Here is a 20,860-nt window from a genome sequence, read left to right as displayed (position 1 = left end):
AGGTAGAAAAAAAAAGGATGAAAGAATGAATGAAGGAAAGAGAAAAGGAGGGAAAATGTTTTTGGAGGAAGAAAAAATATATATATATTTTTAAAAACCAAAGATTTTTGGAAGCAAAACAAGAAGGAAAATTAAAAGCAAAAAAAGAAGAAAAGAAACAAACAAACAAAAAATCTACAAGAAAGAAAAAGAAAAGCTTTTTTTTTTTTAAGGAAGAAGGAAAACAAAAAAATAAATAAAAGTTTGAGAAGAAAATGCTTGTCTGGCCATGAAATCGAACCCTAGTCGGCCACACAGAAGGCGCTGTTGATACCTACTATGCTACACCCAGCTTTTTTTTTAATGAAGCCTCTACAACGCAGTGCAAACTAAGCCCAAAAAAAAGGAAAAGCTCAGAAGTGGATCAGATCCGGTCTGATATTGGATACTAGATCCACTCAGGAGACCCCTATCCAAACCCCCCAACAGAAATGTTTTTCATAAAACACCTCAGAGCACTGTGTGTTAGTCTAATCTAGACAAACACCATCAAAACACAATACAGCACTGCATCCAATTAAGCAAGGTCAGCTCTGGACGTTCTAATGGTCCTCATAACGTAGAGCTGACTGTGACGCGCGTTATCATGATAAAGGGGTCATATCGTCATGGTTACCCTTAGATAAGGTACTACACAAGAGTTTCTTTACCTTGCTCTGGAGTTGCAGGCCTGGCCTGGCCCAGCAGAGGCGGAGTTAGGAGTACTGAGAATAGCAGCAGCAGCATGATGTTCATTATCATGAGGGTCATCATCATGCTCCTCTACAGCAGAGCCTGGTGCCCGGCGCAGCTCTCCATAAACACAGCTAGGGCATCCGCTCTGAGAAAGGGAGAGAAGGAGCGAGAGAACAGCACATTAAACAGAGTCTACGAGAGAACTGCATATATAGTCACTGTCGGAATGAAGAATTGAACCCCCTTTGTTTAAACGCCAAGTCTCTCAGACAGGCAATTCACAACTCTGTCCTATACATTTATCAGCAATAATAAAGAGCAGTGGCTGAAAACATGGTTTACGGTAATGCAACTTCAGGGCTTCTGCAAGCAGGCCATGGGCCAAGAAGACGACAAGCATAGGCAGTGTAGATTAGACTTCCATGTGGTCAGATAGAGCGAGAGCTTTTACGACATGACAAACTCTGTGTCACTTTTTCACTCAGGCAGAACCAACCCCCACCCCCTAAACCTTCCCCAACCACAAACGCCTGCTGAGGTAGGACATGGTGCCAACTGCGGAACAGCACGTTCTCCAAGGGTCTCATAGGCCGCGCTCTGAATTTGCTGACGAAATATATGATAAATAAACCATGGATCTTAGAAGAGAACCTGGATGGAAAAGACCCCTGAAACCCACCTAAATATTACACAAAAAGGTCTTGACCTTAGATGAGGTGGATAAAGACCTCAGCAGTCTTCTTGAGAAGACCACATTCTCCCGGCTTCGGCAAATGAAACGATTGCGAAGTCATTGCGAAGAAATCCGCAGGTAGCGTATACAAACTCGGAACTGTCCGACGAAGCATTTGACTGGTTGGTGCTAAAGATGTGAAACTCTGCAGCATGTGATCCTACTTCAATACTACAGAAATGTCAGGAAAACATCATAGCGCCCCCTGCAGTAATGGAGAACCCGACACAATAGCCAAAACGAAACAGCAGAGATTTGTAAGTTCGCGAAAGACTGCGAAAGTCAAAAGCTATCATAGTGTTTCGTCTTGGCTGGTGCTTGTGAGCTCTCCAGTGCTGCAGGTGGCGCTACAAAGTTTCATTTCACTGAGAAAAAAACAAACAAAAAACAAACCTGGGCCATAAGCTGGTCTAATGATATAAAGTGGGAAAAAAACCCAGAAAACTTCTAAATGTTTGGAGTTCCTGTTTGCTGTGATGACGATCCCACCCAGGGGTTTACTGTGTAGTTTAGCAGTAACTAGCGCCAAACAGCAGCTGATGGAAACCTCCATCGATGACTCCCATTTCTTTTGCTCTCTTTTTGGACACTTATTGGAAATATATGAATGCTAGTTGATGGTGACTGGGTCCTAATTTAACACTTAAGTTTGTAAACCGTTGAAACAATTTCCACAAAAAAAAGTTGTATTTATTTTTTTTTTTACAAATGTGGTTTTGAATTCTACGGCCTACAGATTCAAATTTAGTTTAAAAAAGTGCAAATTTATTTCTATAGGTAACAAAATAACTAATGTGAGAAACCATTGTATTTAAAGTCTATTTCAGATTAATGAGAGGTAAGTTAGGTATACATTGGAACAATACTAACTAGTGGGCCATCAGCTTCCATTCTTTGTTAGCTACATTAGCCTTCAGTATAAAAGAAGCCCGACACCAGGTAAACGCTCAACCTCAGACAGCAAATCCACAAGTAAACAAAGGGTTCTTCGAGGGGTCTTCAGTAAAGACAACGGCTCTACATTGAAACGAGAGACCTCAACAAACAAGTCGGATGCTTAAATGGTCCTCTGCTAGGCCGTGAACGGTTCTTCAAATACAAGTACGATTGATTGTAGATCTTTCCTAACAGAACCTTTTTTAACCTTTTGAACCCTAGGTTTACTATTCAGTCATTAGTCCTAAACTACTACTACTACTACCACTACTACTACTACTACTACATTTGCTTTAACATCTCTTGCGTCCCACAGGGTTCTATTGTAGGGCCTATGAAATTGATGGCAATTATGGCAGTATAGTAAAGTGGGATGAAGTGTGGGCCTACATACAGGTTCTTAGGAGTTAATAAAGGCTCTATACAGCACCTATATGGTCGCCATGAGTCAAAAGAACCCCTTTAGGTACTATTTATATACCCCAAGCTCTTTTTTCCAAGCCAAACAAACAGTGTTTCAGCAGCGAGAACCTTCTTCCGTCAAGCTCTCCAGCACACTGAAGACTGACTGAACCCTTATTGCTTCAATTGGACAAAGCTGCCTGAGCTCTAGCTGGAGGAGAACACAGTGAGAAGACGGTTTTAACATTAACCATGACATCATGCATCCCTAAAAACTTCAGAGACACTTTTTTTGGGTTTTTTTTTTTTTTTTTTTTGGTTGTTGTTGCTGCTCCTCGCTTCCACCGCAAGCTAAACAGACCTAGCTATTATATTCTCATAGTGCATGACAGGTTTGGACTCTGACTGCAAAGCATTTGAGCTTCAGAAACTAAACAGATGTTAGCCGTTATATACAAACACACACACACACACACACACACAAAACGGTTCTTGACGAAGAAATCAGCTCGAAGGGGAATGCCGGCTAAAGAGCAGACTTCATCTTCATGCTGGATGAGAACGAACGAGCAAGATCTATTGAGAGCTAAAGCAGATCTCAGAAGACGAAAACCATGGAAAGACCACACACCGACAAACATACGGCCGTAGAGGGGAGCGTCCCAGGCCCCTGCATAAACCTAGAACATACCATTTGTCTTGCTGAGTGTCGGAGCTAGTTCACCAAATGTCACTCGCACGCTTATACAAACACACACACACAATTTTCAGGAGGTCAGCCTGGGAAAGACTGACCATACTTGATGTGTTGATGAAGCCCAGTTAATCTAATTAACTATTCACTGGTTACATTCAGCCATAAACACCAAAAAGATTCACCCTCAAAGGTGTCAAGACAGGGTTCTTTGGAGTAATGGAGGTACTGTAGGGGAACATTTCAATGGTCGGTGATTGAAAGCCTCATTTTTGTGGACGAGACTTAAGAAGAGTGTGAAGAACAGGGATTGGCCCCAAATACACTCTAAAAGGTGTCGAGAAGGAGCTGTTTTGAGTAAAGCTTTAGATGAACCAGCTCGGGTTAAGAACCTTCTTAAAAGGTTGGTGATTGAAAGGACCATCGTTATGGAGAAGACATGGAAGTGTGAAGAACTTGGATGGCCATCAGAATCGCAATAGGATTGGAATCCACAGATAAGCAATCAAAAAATAAAACAGGATTTAATTGGGTTTAGATTGGCTCGTATTTCAAAGATCAGTATTTGTTCATCTAGAACTTTTCGATGACGCTGGACTACAGCACTAGATCATCCCCGTTTTATTCAATTCTCCGCTTTCATAACCCTACATTATCAGATATTACATGTAGACAGGGTTCTACATAGTACTGAATTTGACTCGTAATGATGGTGGAACCTGTATTTGTGCTTCACAATACAAAAAAAAAAGTAAATAAATAAATGAATAAATAAAGTTAACTTCTTAAACTTCGTTTGGTTCTTGGAACTCGTCAAGGTTCCAGATATAACCACTGTCTTTCCTTCAGAACCCCTGAGAACCTTAAAAAAAAGGAAAAAAGGGCCCAGACATGAGCCGAGGCCTACAATTCCCATATTTGTACATCTCTGCTGACGAACCCTCCAAGGGTTACAGAACCTCCACATCCTAGACAGGCTCTAGAGGATCTACACCAACGAAAATGTTCTTCCTAGAACCAGACATCCAGCTGAGGAACGTTAAGGAACAGTCATTATAAGCTATATGGTTCTATAGCTCTATCTAGTTCCATCAGACTTCATTCAGCCCAGTATCAGATTAATTTCAGATCATTTACTCAAAATTTATTCCTTTAGAAATAATCCAATACTGAATACAGATGCCAAAATACACTAGGCAAGTTTATCGGCCTGGTGATACGATGCGCGTTACGATACAGGGCGATTATTGCGTTAGACTGCGATACTGTAAGCAGGAATATGTATGTAGTAATAGCATAAAGTCAACTGCTTATCCAATCAGAACAGCAGGATCTGAAGGTAAGAAACCGATACAGTATCGCAACACTAATACCGTGATACTTCGATATATCGACAGTTTCTTACACCCCTAACCGACACGATCCTGAATTTTACCCGTATCGCCCAGCTCCACTCCACACACCTAGAACGTCTCCAAACATGGCCGAGTCAGCTGTCAGCTCAGTGCTGGTTTCACACGTTGCTTTAGCTCAGCAGAAAGCTGACTGAAAGCCCACTAATAATCCACACTAACCCCCACACTGGGGATGCAGCAAATGCAACTCTGGCAGTTAACACACAGACACACAGTTCTGATGGCCGGTCCCTGTGGGGGTCAAGCCTTACGATTCAGTAATTTCATCACCTCTACAGCTGTTCCTCGGCAGGCTTGGAAGGACAATGCAAGTGAACAAATGCCAAAAAACACTTAAGAATGAAGGAAGGAGAGGATGAGGAGGAGGAGGGGGGAAAAAAACAAAACAAAAAACACACACTTCTCCCTGATGAGTGTGTGTCCCCTCAAAAACAGCAAACCCCCCACACCCCCACCAACCCAACCCCACTCCCAGAGCCTGAGCTGCTGTCACTGCAGCTGGGTCCAACACACAAGAGTATAGCAGAGAGGTGAGGGACTGGGTGGAGAAGTGGTCAAGGAAGTGTGTGTGTGTGTGTGTGTGTGTGTGTGAATATATATGTGCGTGTAAATCTTAGTCTGGGCTCTTTCCAGCAGCTCCCATCAGCTGCCAGACACTCGGAAGTGAGAAGAGCTTACGGCCAACCACGTTTTTCCCATCTCGGCCAAACACACACACACACACACACACACACACACACACACACACACACACACACACACACACTACTGCTAAGGACATTGCGGCTTTAATTCTCAGAGGGACCATTTTAACCCTCAAGTCTGACGTACGGCCGAATAGAGGAATGCTGCGTCTCTCGGGGTGTATTTCAGCTGAAATATGAGGATATGGTACAAATATTAATTAATAATAAAACTTCAATGTTTTCAAAAGACAAGGATTCATATCATGCCAGTGTTTAAGTAGCACTGTCTATTGCTCTTCTATCTATCTATCTACCTATCTACCTACATGTCTGCAATTCCTGTATTGGTGCATATGGAGTCCAAGTACCACGGTACCATATCATACAAGGGCTGGGCAAATATGGTCAAATGAACCAGCAGTGGCAGGATTCTCTGCCGTCCAAATATTATTCTATCCTTATCAATTTTCAGTCAAATTTGCTGCCCTTAACCAAATTAAACAGGATCAATTACACTGAAATGCGTATACATCCACAACATGCTCCAAAAAAAAAAAAAAAAAAAAAAAAAAAAAAAAAAAAAAAAACATAGTGCATCACGATAATGAAAATGACATTCAAATAGTCCTGTTGCCCCCTGTGTAATACCCCCTACATACGATCCAGCACCATCCAAAACCCAAGTCCACGGTTTAGATCTAACGACTAGTGATTAATATGACCAGATAGCCCAAACTACCTCGGCAAGCTCGGCACAGCACCGGCCTGCCACTTTGAAAAAAAGATAAACGCTAGGTCTTAGAGGAGAATGGGCATTTTCTGATAGAGGCGGCGCTCACATTAAAACCACCTCAAGACTACAATATTTACCCAGAAATGCCAGTTTTTAGCATTGTGGCTAATAGTTAGAGCTGGGCAACAGGACAATATTTTATTGTATTGTGATAAATTGTGTTATTGTAATAACAATATGCTTGTGGAGGATACTGTTAGTGCTTAATAAACACTATTCAGCTGCATGTTTCAGCTGTTGAATAAAAAAAGCTGCAGGTGTTGAATAAAAAAATTGAAAAATAAATAAATAAATAAATACTTTTTAAAAATCCACTGTATTCAGTACGGGAGAGTATCTGAATAGTAGTTTACTGATGTTTTTAGTCTATGATTACATGTATTGTGATATATATCGTATCGCAAAAGTCTTTAAATATCATGATATAGTATTTTTACCATATCGCCCAGCCCTATTAGTACTAGTACAGTACTACATAACCACCATCGCTTAAAGCCAGCATTTAGTTGTCCAAATTCACAACCACGAAGGCCTGGCTCTGCCGTCGACACCTCAGTACGCTATATGAGAGTGCGTTAGCATACAGAACTTAAAGCTACAGAACTTCAACATACTCAAAAGACACGGAGGGAGAGTCAGGGAGGATGCGGCCCAGTTCCTCACCGAGACGAGACGGGCAAATTCATCTGCTTATCTAAACAAACATCTTTCAAACAGTTTATCCATTTTTTCCAGTCGCTTCATGTATACAAACTAGCCTCAACCAAAGCAAACCCGGGACAGACGTTTACACTGAGGTGTACTGAAACCCAACCGATCATTACTCTGACTGGGAAACGTGTAGACGCGAAGAACCCGGCAAACACCAGCATGTGGAAATGGGAAAGATACAAGGTTACAGAAACACAAACTTTAGTGGGTGTGAAAAACACCTAAAGCGAACTTCCAGGGGCAGCCCACCGAATTTTCAGCGAATCGCAGAAAGCTAGGTTAAATAAAATGGTTAGAGTTATGTTGGAGGATGCCGGAGTTAAATAGTTTGGAGTAGATTTGAGTGGGAAAAAAAAATATGTTATTAAAATAAAAACGTATTCATGGTGGAGGGATACACATGGCATACAGACCGGGTGTTGTAAGACAAAATAGTCCCCAGAAAAAGCTTATTTTTCCAGATGTTCTGCAAGGGTACCATCATAAACATTACCTAGAAAACTCAGAAGTCACATGTTTGTTCACTGATTGGTTTGGACAGTAAATAAAATGCCTATATTTGCATTTTAGACATCACAAACCCAGGTTACCACCATCACTCTTAGAAAAAAAATTGGGGGGGGCGGGGGGGGGTTAGCAAGTTTCTCTACAGTGAGCCATTTCACACCATTACACACAACTCCTGACTACTTACAGAAACTATACAGAACTTTTTAACCATCACTGAACTTCCCCTTTAACCCTTGAGGGTCTGTATTCGCAGCATCACAGTATCGCCTGTCTGACTGATCTAGCTTTAGTTTTTGTTGCCATGAAAGTCATAAATACTCAAGAAATCTGATCCTAGATCAGTCGTCTTACTCTAAACAACCCGGAATGCCAGCGCAGGCAGCACAGTCCACATGAGACGTCTGGAACAGAGCGAGGCAGGCTTCACCGAGCTGGAGAGGTTAGCCCCCTAATTTGCGGGGGGGTGGGGGGGTAAAGACTAAACAGTTGAAGTTTGAGTGCAGCCATTTTGTGATTGGACGAAACACACTGCTTTTCCTCCTCTTCAGAGAGCGTCTCCCTGCTCGTGGGCGTGAGTTTGTTAGCGCTGCGGCTAACGCTGGAGACGCAAACTCTTCAAACAAGCCGGCCGAACTAAACAAACGGTCTCAGAGCAGGCCGGTTCCACAGGCGAGGGGCCGAGGAGAGCGGGGAGAGCTGCAGAGCTGGAGAGATTTAGTCCCCTAATTAAACGGCCCCCAGGATGTTCTCTGGCTGTGATCGGTGGAGGGGAACGGGACGGGGCGGAGACTCGGCCTGTGCTCATTACCGCCGGAACATTCCGGATAGCGGGGCTGGTTTGTGTCTGGTTCGGGGCGCCTGACCTCAGTCCCTCCAGAGCCTGGGCCGGTTGGCCAGGCGGCCGGCCGCGAGACCACTGCTCCGCAGGGAGGCCATTAGGGGCAGCTTGGTGCGGCCTACACACACACACACACACACACACACACACACACACACACACACACACACACACACACACACACACACACACACACACACACACACACACACACACACACACACACCCTCACTCTCTCGCTAACTTTTTTCTTTTCTCCCTGGTTCCACTGCGCTTTCTCCCCCTTCACTTCATGTTCTTGTTCCCCTCTGTCCACTGGAGACGACAAGATCCCGATACTGAAACCCTGAGTATCGGTCAGTATTGATCTGATATTTACCTGGAATCTTACATCTACTATTAAAATAAGCCATATTTTCATTTGGTGTCTGACCTGTGATGCTTTCGTCCAATGAGATATTCTAGGCTAAAGTGCTAACAAAACCAAAATCGTACAGAATTCGCAAAAAAAAACACCGAAACACATTTGTAACCAAACAATTTAGCATAACAGCATGGACAGATGTTTATTTCGGCTTTTACAGACAAAAATAAGTGATTAATTAAATGGTCCATTTATTTATTATTATATACTGAATACAGACTTCAGATATCAAACATGCCTTGGCCGGCTGGACGCACCTGGGGTAGGGGTGATAAATTCATGTTTATTATACTTTATTATTCGTTTTTTATGCTTTTTGTATCCTTTTGAAACTCAGGGATATTTTTACCCCGATTTCTGAATCATGTGCTTAATACCCAAACACTATTTTCTTGGGAAATTCAAGGATTAACATTTTTAAAAGTTTCCTCAAGAGCTTCCTTAAAAAAAAATGACTAGCTTTTAAATAAACCCAGTTAGTTGGGCTTGGCTGTAGCCACAACATACTTATGTTTGGTCATTCTAAATTCGGCCAATTCAGTCAATGGGCCCCTTCCTGTCAATGCAGGCACCTCTCGGCCTTGCTAAAGGTGGACATTCATCAGGCCTAGCCTGAACTGCAAGTGCATCCCCACTCAATCCTACATTGGCTCCGTACCCACACTTCAGCCAGTTCCTGAACGCAGTGCAAACCAGCCATTTCTGCTCGGTCATCATTTCGCGGCCTGTAGAAAACAGAGTGAATGACAGCGGAGCTGCTCACCATTGTTCTGCGCTCTGAGAGATATACGTGACGAAATGGAGCAGAGCCGACAGTTGTGCAACAACAACTTTCTTTTTAAGAGGCACTGGGTGCTGCTTTCCTTTGCCAACTCAGCCCTGGCAGCTCCGTAAATTAGAGGGCAGGGAAAAAAAATGACAAAAAATTCCTTTCCTCCACTCCCAAACGCTCCACCGCACACTTCCACCAGAAAGAATGCCCAGTGGGAACTCTCGCACTTTGCTTTTCTCCTCCATCAGACTTCGCCAGGCTTCTTTTTCCATACCTCTCGTCTTCATTTAGGCAGGCCATCTCCGATCCACATGGACACTCACACACAGATGTCAGGGATGTCCTGCTCTAGGGTTAACCATGCCTACAGAAATCCCAGGGCATTCATTCTGCAGCCCTTTCGCACTGGACGCGCAATTCTAAACAGTTCGAAGCTGCAGAAGATCTACGCAGCACAACCGCCCATGCTCGCCATGCTCTCCATCGGCCCGGCTGAAGTAAACCCAGCGCGGATGGAAATTTCCAGGGCGAATGCAAACAAACTGGTCGGCTTCGATGTATGAAACTCAATCACGCCACCACTGTCATATTTCTCTCCGGAAGGGAGAAGGAGCAGAGGGAGCAGAGGGTTCCAGCCGTTCCAGCCTCCGTGCTCACCATTTCATTAAAAAAAGCAAGTGAACTTCTGACCCGTCTTGAAGGAAACGCCGGTCAAATCCTGAACGGCCATCAACTGCAACCATTTTCCTTCCAATTTCACTAATTGATGTAATTATGGGCCCAAACAGCTGCATTTTACAAGGTTAGCTGTACAACTCGAACTCGAAACTCGAAGGTCGAACGCAACGCAAGAGAAAGATAGCAATAATAGCCTCTGGGGGATGGGGGCGGGTACTTAATCAGCCAAATTAACTCCCAGAATTAACTCATTCACGGAACTGAAAAATCTGTAAAAACACAATCCCTCCATACCGACTTCCATATGACTTACTGGGGTTTTGAGGGACGCAGCGATACATCATACTGAACGATGTATTGCTGGCTTGAGGCAAGCGTACTAGTTTCTAGTGGTTTAGGGTTCTATAAAAGCACAGCTTTTGTATGTAGTACTGTACTTCTGGAGGTGGGCAATATGACGATATTTTAAGGTTATCGAAATAAATTGTTATTGCAATACACAACACACAGATTAGAGATAATATTAGATATTATAAGCATCATCAAATGTATGTTTCATTACCAATTAAACTGAATTAAATAAATTTATCTGGATGTAATAAAGACCATTTCGAATAGAATTCAATGTACTTTTCTTAAAGCAGGTTTGTAATCTGGTACTGCCCATGCCAAAACATGTTTGACTTAATTAACGTTAATTAGCATTATTTCTTTTTTGTCTCTGTCTTTTACTAATTACTAATTATGTAAAGCTGCTTTGTGACGACAACAGTTGTAAAAAGCGCTATACTAATAAATTTTACAATGACAATGTTGTATATCGTTACAATGTCATTGTTGCATTCAAGTCAGCTCTGAAATATCGCATTTGCGAGTCAGATGCACAGAAACACCAAACTTGGATTGTGTGGTGAGGTCTGTTTGTTTTCTAGTTTGGTCATCAATAAAACAAAGAAACAAATGATGAATAAAAATGCAGATAAATGTTGATCAGGTTTAATGTGTTGGATTGTAGCTGTTCTTTGATTTTGTTCCAGTTAGGCCAAATAAACTCATTTTCAGGACCAAAACACAGAAGTAAACTAACAAACAACAATAAGATTATCCCAGGATGTTCATGATAGGAACCTCCAGGCAACATATATTGTAGCACATCACTTAAGATACAAAACATTCATAAAATGGAAACTTTACAGGAGAAGGGAAAAAAAACCTTCTCAGTTTTCAATATAAGTCAATGTAGAAAGATTTTTTTCGGAGTAATTTAGGAGCATTTCTATTGGGCCGTTCATCATGACAATCAGACACAACGTAAAGAACAACTGCTTGATTTAGATTATGTTAGAAGTGAACAAGTGCAAAAAGGCATACAAGGTTTTTGCATGATGATCTACTTATTAGAATGAAAATCATCTACCCATGTGTAGAATTGACTACCAAACTATTAATGAATATTTCCATGTTACAATACAGCACAATTGAAACCCCAGCTTACTTTTACTATTTACAACATTCAATGGCATCACCTGTATGTGTGTAAGATCATATATATATATATATATATATGCGCTGTATACACTCTCCACGTTCAGTGCTGTTTTGCATCAGGGTCCAGGTCAAGTCTGAGCACGCTGCAGCTAGCCTGCCTTCCACCATTCAACCTGCTCTGCTCTCCAGACACAGCCACAATACCAGCCACAAGGTGGAAATTGACCATGAACGCTTTTACTTTGAATTACAATGGCCACTTATCGGCAGGGAGAGTTTTTGGGGAAGCTGAATTAGATCTGGGAGCAGGGGGGGTGGTGCATGGGGGCATACGTGAGTGTGAGCATGGTGGGGGGTGCGCAAGAGAGTGTGTTTCGGAAATGCAGAGGATTTTAAAAGGAAAGTGCACAGAGATGGATGGAAATGCAATCAACCTGGATGCTGTGAAGTATCCGAGTACACGTAAAAATAAAAGGTGCTACCGAGGGTTCCTGAAGCGAGGCCTTAGAAGAGCCACATTTGGAGATGTTTGGGTAAAGAACCTTTGAAAGAAGTAGATGAGGAATCGGTACCTCTATGGTGTTCACCATGGTAGCACCATTAGTTAAGAGTGTGAGAGGCTTGAGTGGGGAAACTTGTCCATCAGGGCAAACAGACACATAAAAGACGTATAATAAGAGATGAAATATGCATAATCAGCATGCAAATGGACAATTAATCACTGCTGGTTCAATAAAGGCAGCAAATATTAGTCAATAAATCCTAATTCTACAACGCAGACTTGGTCCATCCACACACTACACCCTTCTCCATCCAGACTGAGGTCAGGAACACACTGCGAAAAGGATTCTCCTCCAGTCTGCAAAGTAGGAAAAGTAAATAACCCCTGCGCTCCCACTAAACACACACCAGCCCCAGCGTCTCCCCAGAGTATCCACTCCCATATTATCACGCAACTGTGGTATTCAAAACAGTGTTTCCGCAGAACATCGCTGCTTATCCAGTGACCACCCCAGAACAAGCCTGGCCATTCACATCCGAAAGGGCCCGACTTGGAGGGGGAAAAAAAACAGATTACTTAAGATCAGGCTTCAAAAGGAGCCCAAGACAGACAAAGCTCAGACTGGAGGACTTGTGGCCGTGCTGTCTTACGTTGCTGCAGATGTTTAGGGTTTATCGTGGGACGGGGGGGACGGGGGGGATCTACACCTGATGGGGGTTAAGGAAACTGGGAACGCACCAATACGGGAAAACGTAGGTCCAGTCTCTGTATTACTGGCCATCCCTCAAAATCCACGGAAGACAAGCGTCCAAGCTTTTTTCTGTCCTGGCACCAAAGTGGTGGAACGAGCTTCCCCTGGGTGTCCGAACGGCCGAGTCGCAGACTGAAGACCCTCCTCTTCAGAGAGTACTTGGACGATTAGAGTACTATGGTCACCTTATTGTCCTGTGTTTAGTAATGTCTAAACTTAGAGGTATCCTTTGAATTATTGGTCATTTCTAACTACCTAAGGTTTTTCTTGGGTAAAAAGCAAAGCACTTTGTAAGTCGCTCTGGATAAGAGCGTCTGCTAAATGCCATAAATGTAAAGTAAAAAAATTAAAAAAAAAAGAATCAGCTAAGGGATTCGCTTAAGCTCAAGTGACTCTCAAGGACACACTCTTAGTGTACACTTAAAGTGGCTAAACATCTTCAACCTTGACATTTTAACCACACAAACCCCAGCCCTGGATGCCTGCACACACACACACACACACACACACACACCTAGCCTCAATCCCCTGAAACCAGCACAGCTGAAGCACACCAACGTGCCAAATGGTGGTGGACTAGTGATGAGAACTTTAGCGAATCAGTTGCCCGAACCGATACATTCGAACGGTTCGTTTCAGCGAACACAGCGTCTAATTATCTAAACGATTCGCCAATTCACCTCGTTGCTTCATTTCCATCTTTCCCTCCTCAAACACACACAGCGTCTCCAAAATATTAGTCAGATCATCCTTCAGTCTCACCTCCTTCATGCGCAACGCCATTTGACGAGCGACTCCTCTGAATCATTCCCGCTGACTCAGACGAGTCACACTCTCTGAGTCACTTCTGTTCAATGAAGCGAATTACGTTTTTAAAAAAACATTTCAAACGCGACACGAAAAGCAATAATACGGATTTAAAGACGCTTTATACGTGCAGATAATTGTCGATCCTTACGAACGATTCACTGGGGGGAAAAGAACCGATTCGCTGCATTAACTACTGTGAACCGCGCTGCGCTCCAGCTGCGCGCCTCCAACTCCAACTTTGGCCATTTGTTGCTGCAACACGTCCAGCTCACGGTATAACATGTTATTAAATACATATCGTATTATTTAAGCTTAGTTCACACAATTTGTGCAGCATATAATGTTAGCTACATAGCTATAGCCATCTAAAAAAAATTTTTTCGTGCATGTATTAAAAACAGATGTTCGCCATTGAAAAAGGGGGAAATATCATTAAAACGAGTACTATTACTGCAGTCCGGCCTTAAAATTAAGTAAACTTTTTTTTCCACAATTCCACAAATGCAGCACTATTTAGGCTCCTGGAGTAGTGTTTAGGCGTAAAAGTGGTGTGGGAAGTGTGTTCAGCTGCTCCTCAGCCCGGTGTGTTGTGTGTGGTCACACCGTGTCCTGCTCCGCGAAGGTAAACACCCCCAGATCCAGCCTCAAACCCAGCGGAAAGCACATGCAGGCGGACTAGGTGGACTTGGTACTCACCTTAAAGCTCCAAGATGGGTGCTAGCCAGCAGAGGAGAGGGGAAAAGCTATTTTGAGGAGCTGCTGGGGGAAAATAAAAAGTTCTCGGTCCTCTCCTTGGGTTTTGGGGGGTCTTGCGTTTTTACCCCAACGACACCAACCGCGCTTCTCGGCTACAAGTGCGAGACCACCTCAAATCACCTCCAAATGAGCTTATCGCAATCCAACAATGTGTGTAAGGCTTTAAGAGTGTATGTATGTGAGGATCTTACGGGAATCTCCAGCGGAGTCGGTGCCTTTCTGGCGAAGAAAATTTCCACCCGGGTTCTTTTTGTTTGGGACGAAGGTCTGGTCGACCGAAAAGTCGAAGAGAGGGGGAGGAAAGAAAAAAAAAACTTTCACCGCTTCCCCGATCAGTAATCCTCCGACTAAAGCACTCAAACTCGAGCTACAGACTGTCTGAAACACGCCGAAGCACCGCAGGCGCAGTTCGGAGGTCCGGTCGAGCTGATATTATAACCGGGCTCGTCTGCATCCCTCGCTGACTCGCTGTGCTCGGCCTCCCCCACCAGAGGATACAGAGAAGACCAGATTCCGGAGTCATGCATGGAGCTCCACTACCTACGATGGAGCGCGCGCGCACTCACTCTCTCACACACACACACACATACACACACACACTCTCTCTCTCTCTCACACTCACGCACACACTCCCACTCAACACACACTCGCTTACATCACTTGGTTTGAAACCTGGCTCCCCCCTCTGCCATTCACAACACCTCAGGACTCTCCATTGGTGCTGTTGCATTGTGGGAGTGTAGTTTATTTGTTTTTTACGATAGATAAACAGATTAACAAAAAAAAAAAATTAAAAAACGTATTTTTAATGTTTTTATTTATGTTTAGAGCATTTACTTATCCACAATAATGCAAAAAAGTAAATATAACAATTAAAATACAGCATATTTAATTTCATTTATTCAGCCATTCCTACATACATGCATACAAATCACCCTCAATTTTTGACGTGTTTTTTTTTTTAGCACAATCAGAATTTTTGAAATGCTTAAAAATGCTGAGATCAAATATTTTTATTGATGTCTGTTTACTGAAAGTAATAAAAAAATTGGTTTAAGGTTTAATTAAACTTATTAATGCCACGTTTTGAGTCATTCTTTGTTTTTACCCCCGTCTACACAAATGAAGTGAGTTTTGCCGGAATTTAGTGTGCTGTTGCCTGAAATTTAAAGCAAGCAATGGTTTGGTAAGATGTAGGCTAGTCAATCAGGCTTACGTTGCCCGGCAAGCAAACACTAGCTAGCTAACAGTCAATATAATAAGTCAATAGTCGCCCAAATGTTAGCCTGATTGACTCGCCTACATCTAACCAAACCAGTGCTTTCAGTCAGGCTACAATTTGGGCGACTATTGGCTTGTAATTGTTAGCTAGTGTTTGTTTGTCAGACAGTGTGAGCCTGATTGACTAGCCTACATCTTATCTAACAGTTACAAGTCAATAGTCGCCCAAATGTTTTGAGAATTACATGCCCACACATGTCTCTCGACCCCACTCTCAAACCACATCCGTGTTTTTTTATTTAAGTTGCACTGATTTGTCGTTAATTTGTCGCATCGTAGATCCAGTGATATGCCAAACTTTGGATGCCGAAGATGTTCTGGATGATTGATGATTAGCTTACATCTGGGTTAAGTTGAAAAACTGTTAGATAGATAGATCACTTTAGAGAAATGCACAGGAAAACACTCAAAGGAAACACTTAAACAACACAATATAACTCCAAGTAAAACAAACTTCTGTGAAATTAAACTGTCCACTTAGGAAGCAACACTGATTGACAATCAATTTCACATGCTGTTGTGCAAATGGAATAGACAAGTGGCTTAGGTAGTGCAGCTCATCCAGGATGGCACATCAATGTGAGCTGTGGCAAGAAGGTTTGCTGTGTCTGTCAGCGTAGTGTCCAGAGGCTGGAGGCGCTACCAGGAGACAGGCCAGTACACCAGGAGACGTGGAGGAGGCCGTAGGAGGGCAACAACCCAGCAGCAGGACCGCTACCCCTGTGTACAACATCAAAGTTGGATCAGCCTATAGTGTGTCTTTCCACTTTAATTTTGTGTGCATCAGAGCCGGGTATACGCCACTTCCCTCCAGGCACATTGGTTGCATGGTCAAGTCAAGTCAAGTCAAGTCAAGTGGGTTTATTGTCATTTCAACTACATACAGAGTACACAGTGAAACGAAACAACGTTCCTCCAGGACCATGGTGCAACATAGACAGTGCATACAAGACACAAGTGCAACACAAACAAACAAGTGCGGACAGACAACACAACACAGTACAGACAGAGGATAATGGTGATGTTGCATTGACAGCAGTTCGAAAAAGAAGAGTGGCTGCACATGTGTTGGAGGGGATGTGTGGTGGTAATAAATTGATATATCTAAAATAATAAAATGAACATGATCGCATAGTCCTTCCGTTTCACATCTGACAAACTTCTTCTTTAGTATAATCTGGGTAATGGTACGCTAATCTTATCTGTGTAAATACTACATAACATTATTTTATTTGCTTCAATAATTTTTCAAAAAGCTACGGAAAACAAATGTATTAAAAACATGATTCTGTAAAACAGCACGAATAGGCTTTCTTTAAATATTTAAGCTAAAAATGATGAGTTTTTCTAGACTAAAGTAAATCACACCGTGTCCATATATATTTGCCTGCCCCTACAACAAACAAAAAAAGAACTGAGCTTGTGTATTAAGAGAGATTATGAGTATGTGTATTATGAGACTGGTCACAGTCCACGTCCATATCTTGTTAGGAAATTAGCTTAGCATCTCCCATTGCAAACTAAATCTGATTATAATAGTACTGAATATAACGAACACTACCACTGACTACCAGCGTGTCCTACCAGGCAATACGGCTTACAGACACAGTTTCAGCTGGCTTTTTTATTAACCCTGTCAATGTTGATAGCAGTGATCTGCAGCAGCCGCTTATCACTTACTGCCTGTTCGTGTCTACAGGTAAGCGGCCCGTGCGTTTGGGGAGAGCAGAGGAAAGCTGTGCGGCATCGCTCAAGTGCTTTAGAAGTGCTGGGTCAAATGTCAACTGGCCCACATTTTTCTGAAGGCCATGCATGCATTTTATATTTTATCATATAAAAATCCTAATTTGCTGCATCAGCAGTATATTAAATTTGTCTAGATCTTTGCCTCATAGGCCAAAATAGTGGACTGTTTAGGCTTAGAAGCAAACATTTCATGCAAAATATTCTAGACTGAATTTACTGTTTTTTTCTTTAATTAAAAGTTATTGAGGAAACCACTGGCACATTTCCACACTATACATTTCCTGCTGACTTTTGATCTGCCAGAGAAATACCTTGGGGAGGTATTTGGGTGTGTCCAGACATGCCATCTGGTAGACTACTACTGGGCTGTGACTAACAAGGCCTTTTCCCAAAAGTCGAGTTAGCAGCATTCTGATTTACGGGATAAAAAGTCTCGTTTATTTGTTCAGAGATTAGACCTGCCTTGAACTTGCCTTGGACAGAAATAGCAGAGTCTCTGCTAGTTAAAATAGTGAGTGCTTTGTAAATGCACACAATCTGATAACGGCACAAAATTACAAGCACTTCAATAATCTGATAAACTAAATTCGGAGTCAGTCAGTAATCAGACTCTGCACAGCACGCAATTTCACAATACTTTTCACATACTTTCCAAAAAAATCTGTCTGGTCTGTTTTTGTCTAAGAGTTTCTTTACTGGGAAAATGTGTTTGGGAGTTTTTACAGTTCCAAACTACACAAAATAGAGGTTATTTTTTTTGTTGATGTTTTTTTTTTTTACAGTTGTAGCTTTGAAATAAGCGTTTGCGTTTGTTTAGGTCAGATTACTGTGTAAAATCTGTGTCTCTTTATTGTATTTCTTAAAATCTGATAATGACTTTAATCTGATCTGATTCTTTAATCTGATTGAAAGGAAATCTGAGCATGCTGTCTACATGGCAACACGAATAAATTGCCAAATATAATAATGATCATATTACTGGTGTGCAAATAAACAACCTCATAAACAAGTAACCTGCATAACCATGTCGTCATCAATCAGCTTTAACCTACTTTTCATGTTATGCAAAGACCATAATGTGAATCCGACAGTCGTTCTTTATATTGAGTCAAATTTTAACAATGAATGGGCCAATAGAAATGCTCCAAAATGACTTAAAGATATATAATATATATGTAAATATATATTATATGTTTTTAAACTTAAAAATTAAATTATTAAGTCAGGTTTCTGAGGTTTTCATTCATCTCAGTAATCGATGGTTGAGAATATGATTACGTTCTTGTTTCTGATAGCTGATAGCTGATAGCTGTGCAGTGAAGATCATCAGCTGTTCCTTCAGCTGATCATCAACAGAGTAAATGACACCCTTGTTGAGATTTGTTGGTTGCTTGTGAAGCCAAGATCTTGTCAACTGAGTTTTTCCCTTTTTTCCTTCAAATCTGCTCCCCTTTTTTTAATTGCCTTGCACAATTAATGCTCCCAACACTATGAGGGTTAACACATGTCTCCTCCGATACATGCAAATCCAGCCACTGCCTCTTCTCAAACTGCCACCCAGCTCCACTCCACAAGCTAACAGACGCCTTTTTTAACGCTTTTGAGGAATGAAGAGAGTTGAAGGAGAGAGCGCCATCTACCCACCAGAAAAGAGCTCAGCTTATTGTGCTCTCTCAGACTCTGGCTGCTGATGGCAAAGTGGCATGGATTGGAACTTGCAAGCCCTGGGCCATAGTAGCAGCATGTTAGACACATTAGAGTCAAAGCCTTCCTCAACTGTTTTTGACCAAGAAGAATCAATGTCCTGAACTGACTGACTGTCCATAGTGGAAATAGTTGAGACTTGAAGGAACATCATACAGTATAGATGGTTCCTATGTATGTCCGTTGTTGCAGTTTTTTAATTGACATAATGTGAATCTGGCAGTTGTTCTTTACATTGTGGACAAATTTAATGGACCAATAGAAATGCTCCAAAGTGAAATAAATATAAATAAAATAAAAAATATTTTACATTGACGTCCATTGAAAGCTAAGAAGGTTTTTTCCTAAGAAGGTTTTTTGGGGGGAGATTTAAGGTGACCATATTTTCCTTCTGGATAATGATTTTTTTGTGGATCTTGTTTCACCTGGCCAACAAGAGAAAACACTCAGTGTATCAATTTATCAATTTATATAGCGCCTTTCACAAACCCACGGCCACTTTAGGAGACATAGAAAGATATACAAAATAAAAAATTAATAAAAATAAAAAGACTATAAAGAATAATGTGGAAGAAGAGGTAGAGTGTGGAACAGTCATGAATAGTTTGTTGCAAAGACTTCCAAAGGTTAGAAGCAAGAAAAATATATTTAAATAATTTTATAATTAAAAAATATAGCAGTCATTTAAAAATAAAACAGAGATTTTCAGAATTTACTGAAAATAAAAACTTTATATTATGAACTTATATTATTTTACTGTTTGAAATATGTCTACCAAATGTGAAATGACCACATTCAATTGTATAAATTGTATAAAAGTTCTACCAAAAATGTTCTAGGATTGTCCAGAAAACTACTTGGATGTTGGAGGAGCCTGTCTTCATCAAACCTCAGACATTGTTTGGTTTGCTCTTGATTGGTAAAGTGAATGTTATGACCATGGTGAGATCCAACGAGCTCTCTGAGGCCTTCAAAAAGAAGGTTGTAGATGCTGAAGGCGTCTGAGACCACAAAACTCGCAAAGAAGCCTCCAACCATCCTAAAACGTCATCACAGGATCTACAGGTCGCTTTTGCCACAGCTGAAGTCAAAGTACAGCATCTACCACCAGAAAGAGACCACACACTTTGATTTCCACGGGAGGAAACCCTTGCTGTCATAAACAAAAAACATCAGAGTAGGACAAAATGTCTCCAGTGATACCAAAACCAAGACCAGGACATCTGGAACAATGTGCTTTGGACAAATGTTGAAGCCAAAGTTGAAATATTTGGACATAGTAACAGAGGACACCAGGCACAGCATTTAAGCCCAAGAACCCATACTAACTGAGAAGGTTTGGTTTGGGGTTTGGACTTTTCTGCAGAGGGACCTGGATAGCTCTCCAACATAGAACCCACTCAGCCTTCTTTACTGTATCAGAGGGTTCTTAAGGAAAATGTGAGACCATCTATCTAAAAACTGACGCTGAAACCTTACACAGCTGAAAGACTTCTGCATGGAGGAGTGGGAAAAG

The 20,860-nt window shown here is 41.8% G+C and overlaps 1 protein-coding gene across 3 annotated transcripts in view; it reads right to left on the bottom strand.

Moving 5' to 3' along the window:
• fgfr1a (fibroblast growth factor receptor 1a) overlaps nt 1–15,222 on the bottom strand; it is a 52,033-nt gene extending 36,811 nt beyond the window's left edge. For 2 of the 3 annotated variants that reach the window (XM_072682417.1, XM_072682419.1), the window contains exons 1-2: nt 14,805–15,222; nt 690–859 (exon numbers count right to left, since the gene is read on the bottom strand). In XM_072682417.1, coding sequence (XP_072538518.1) covers nt 690–795 — 106 coding nt within the window. In that variant the 5' untranslated portion in view covers nt 796–859; nt 14,805–15,222. Of the gene's footprint in view, nt 1–689; nt 860–14,553; nt 14,780–14,804 lie in introns of those variants that run through there. The other variant, XM_072682418.1, reaches the window with a different exon arrangement.
• Nucleotides 15,223–20,860: the final 5,638 nt, after the last annotated feature.

The sequence above is a fragment of the Salminus brasiliensis genome, chromosome 6, assembly GCF_030463535.1.
Source record: "Salminus brasiliensis chromosome 6, fSalBra1.hap2, whole genome shotgun sequence".
Lineage (NCBI taxonomy): Eukaryota > Metazoa > Chordata > Actinopteri > Characiformes > Bryconidae > Salminus > Salminus brasiliensis.
The sequence above is the reverse complement of the archived record's forward strand: the minus strand, read 5'-3'. Positions and strand labels throughout refer to the sequence as shown.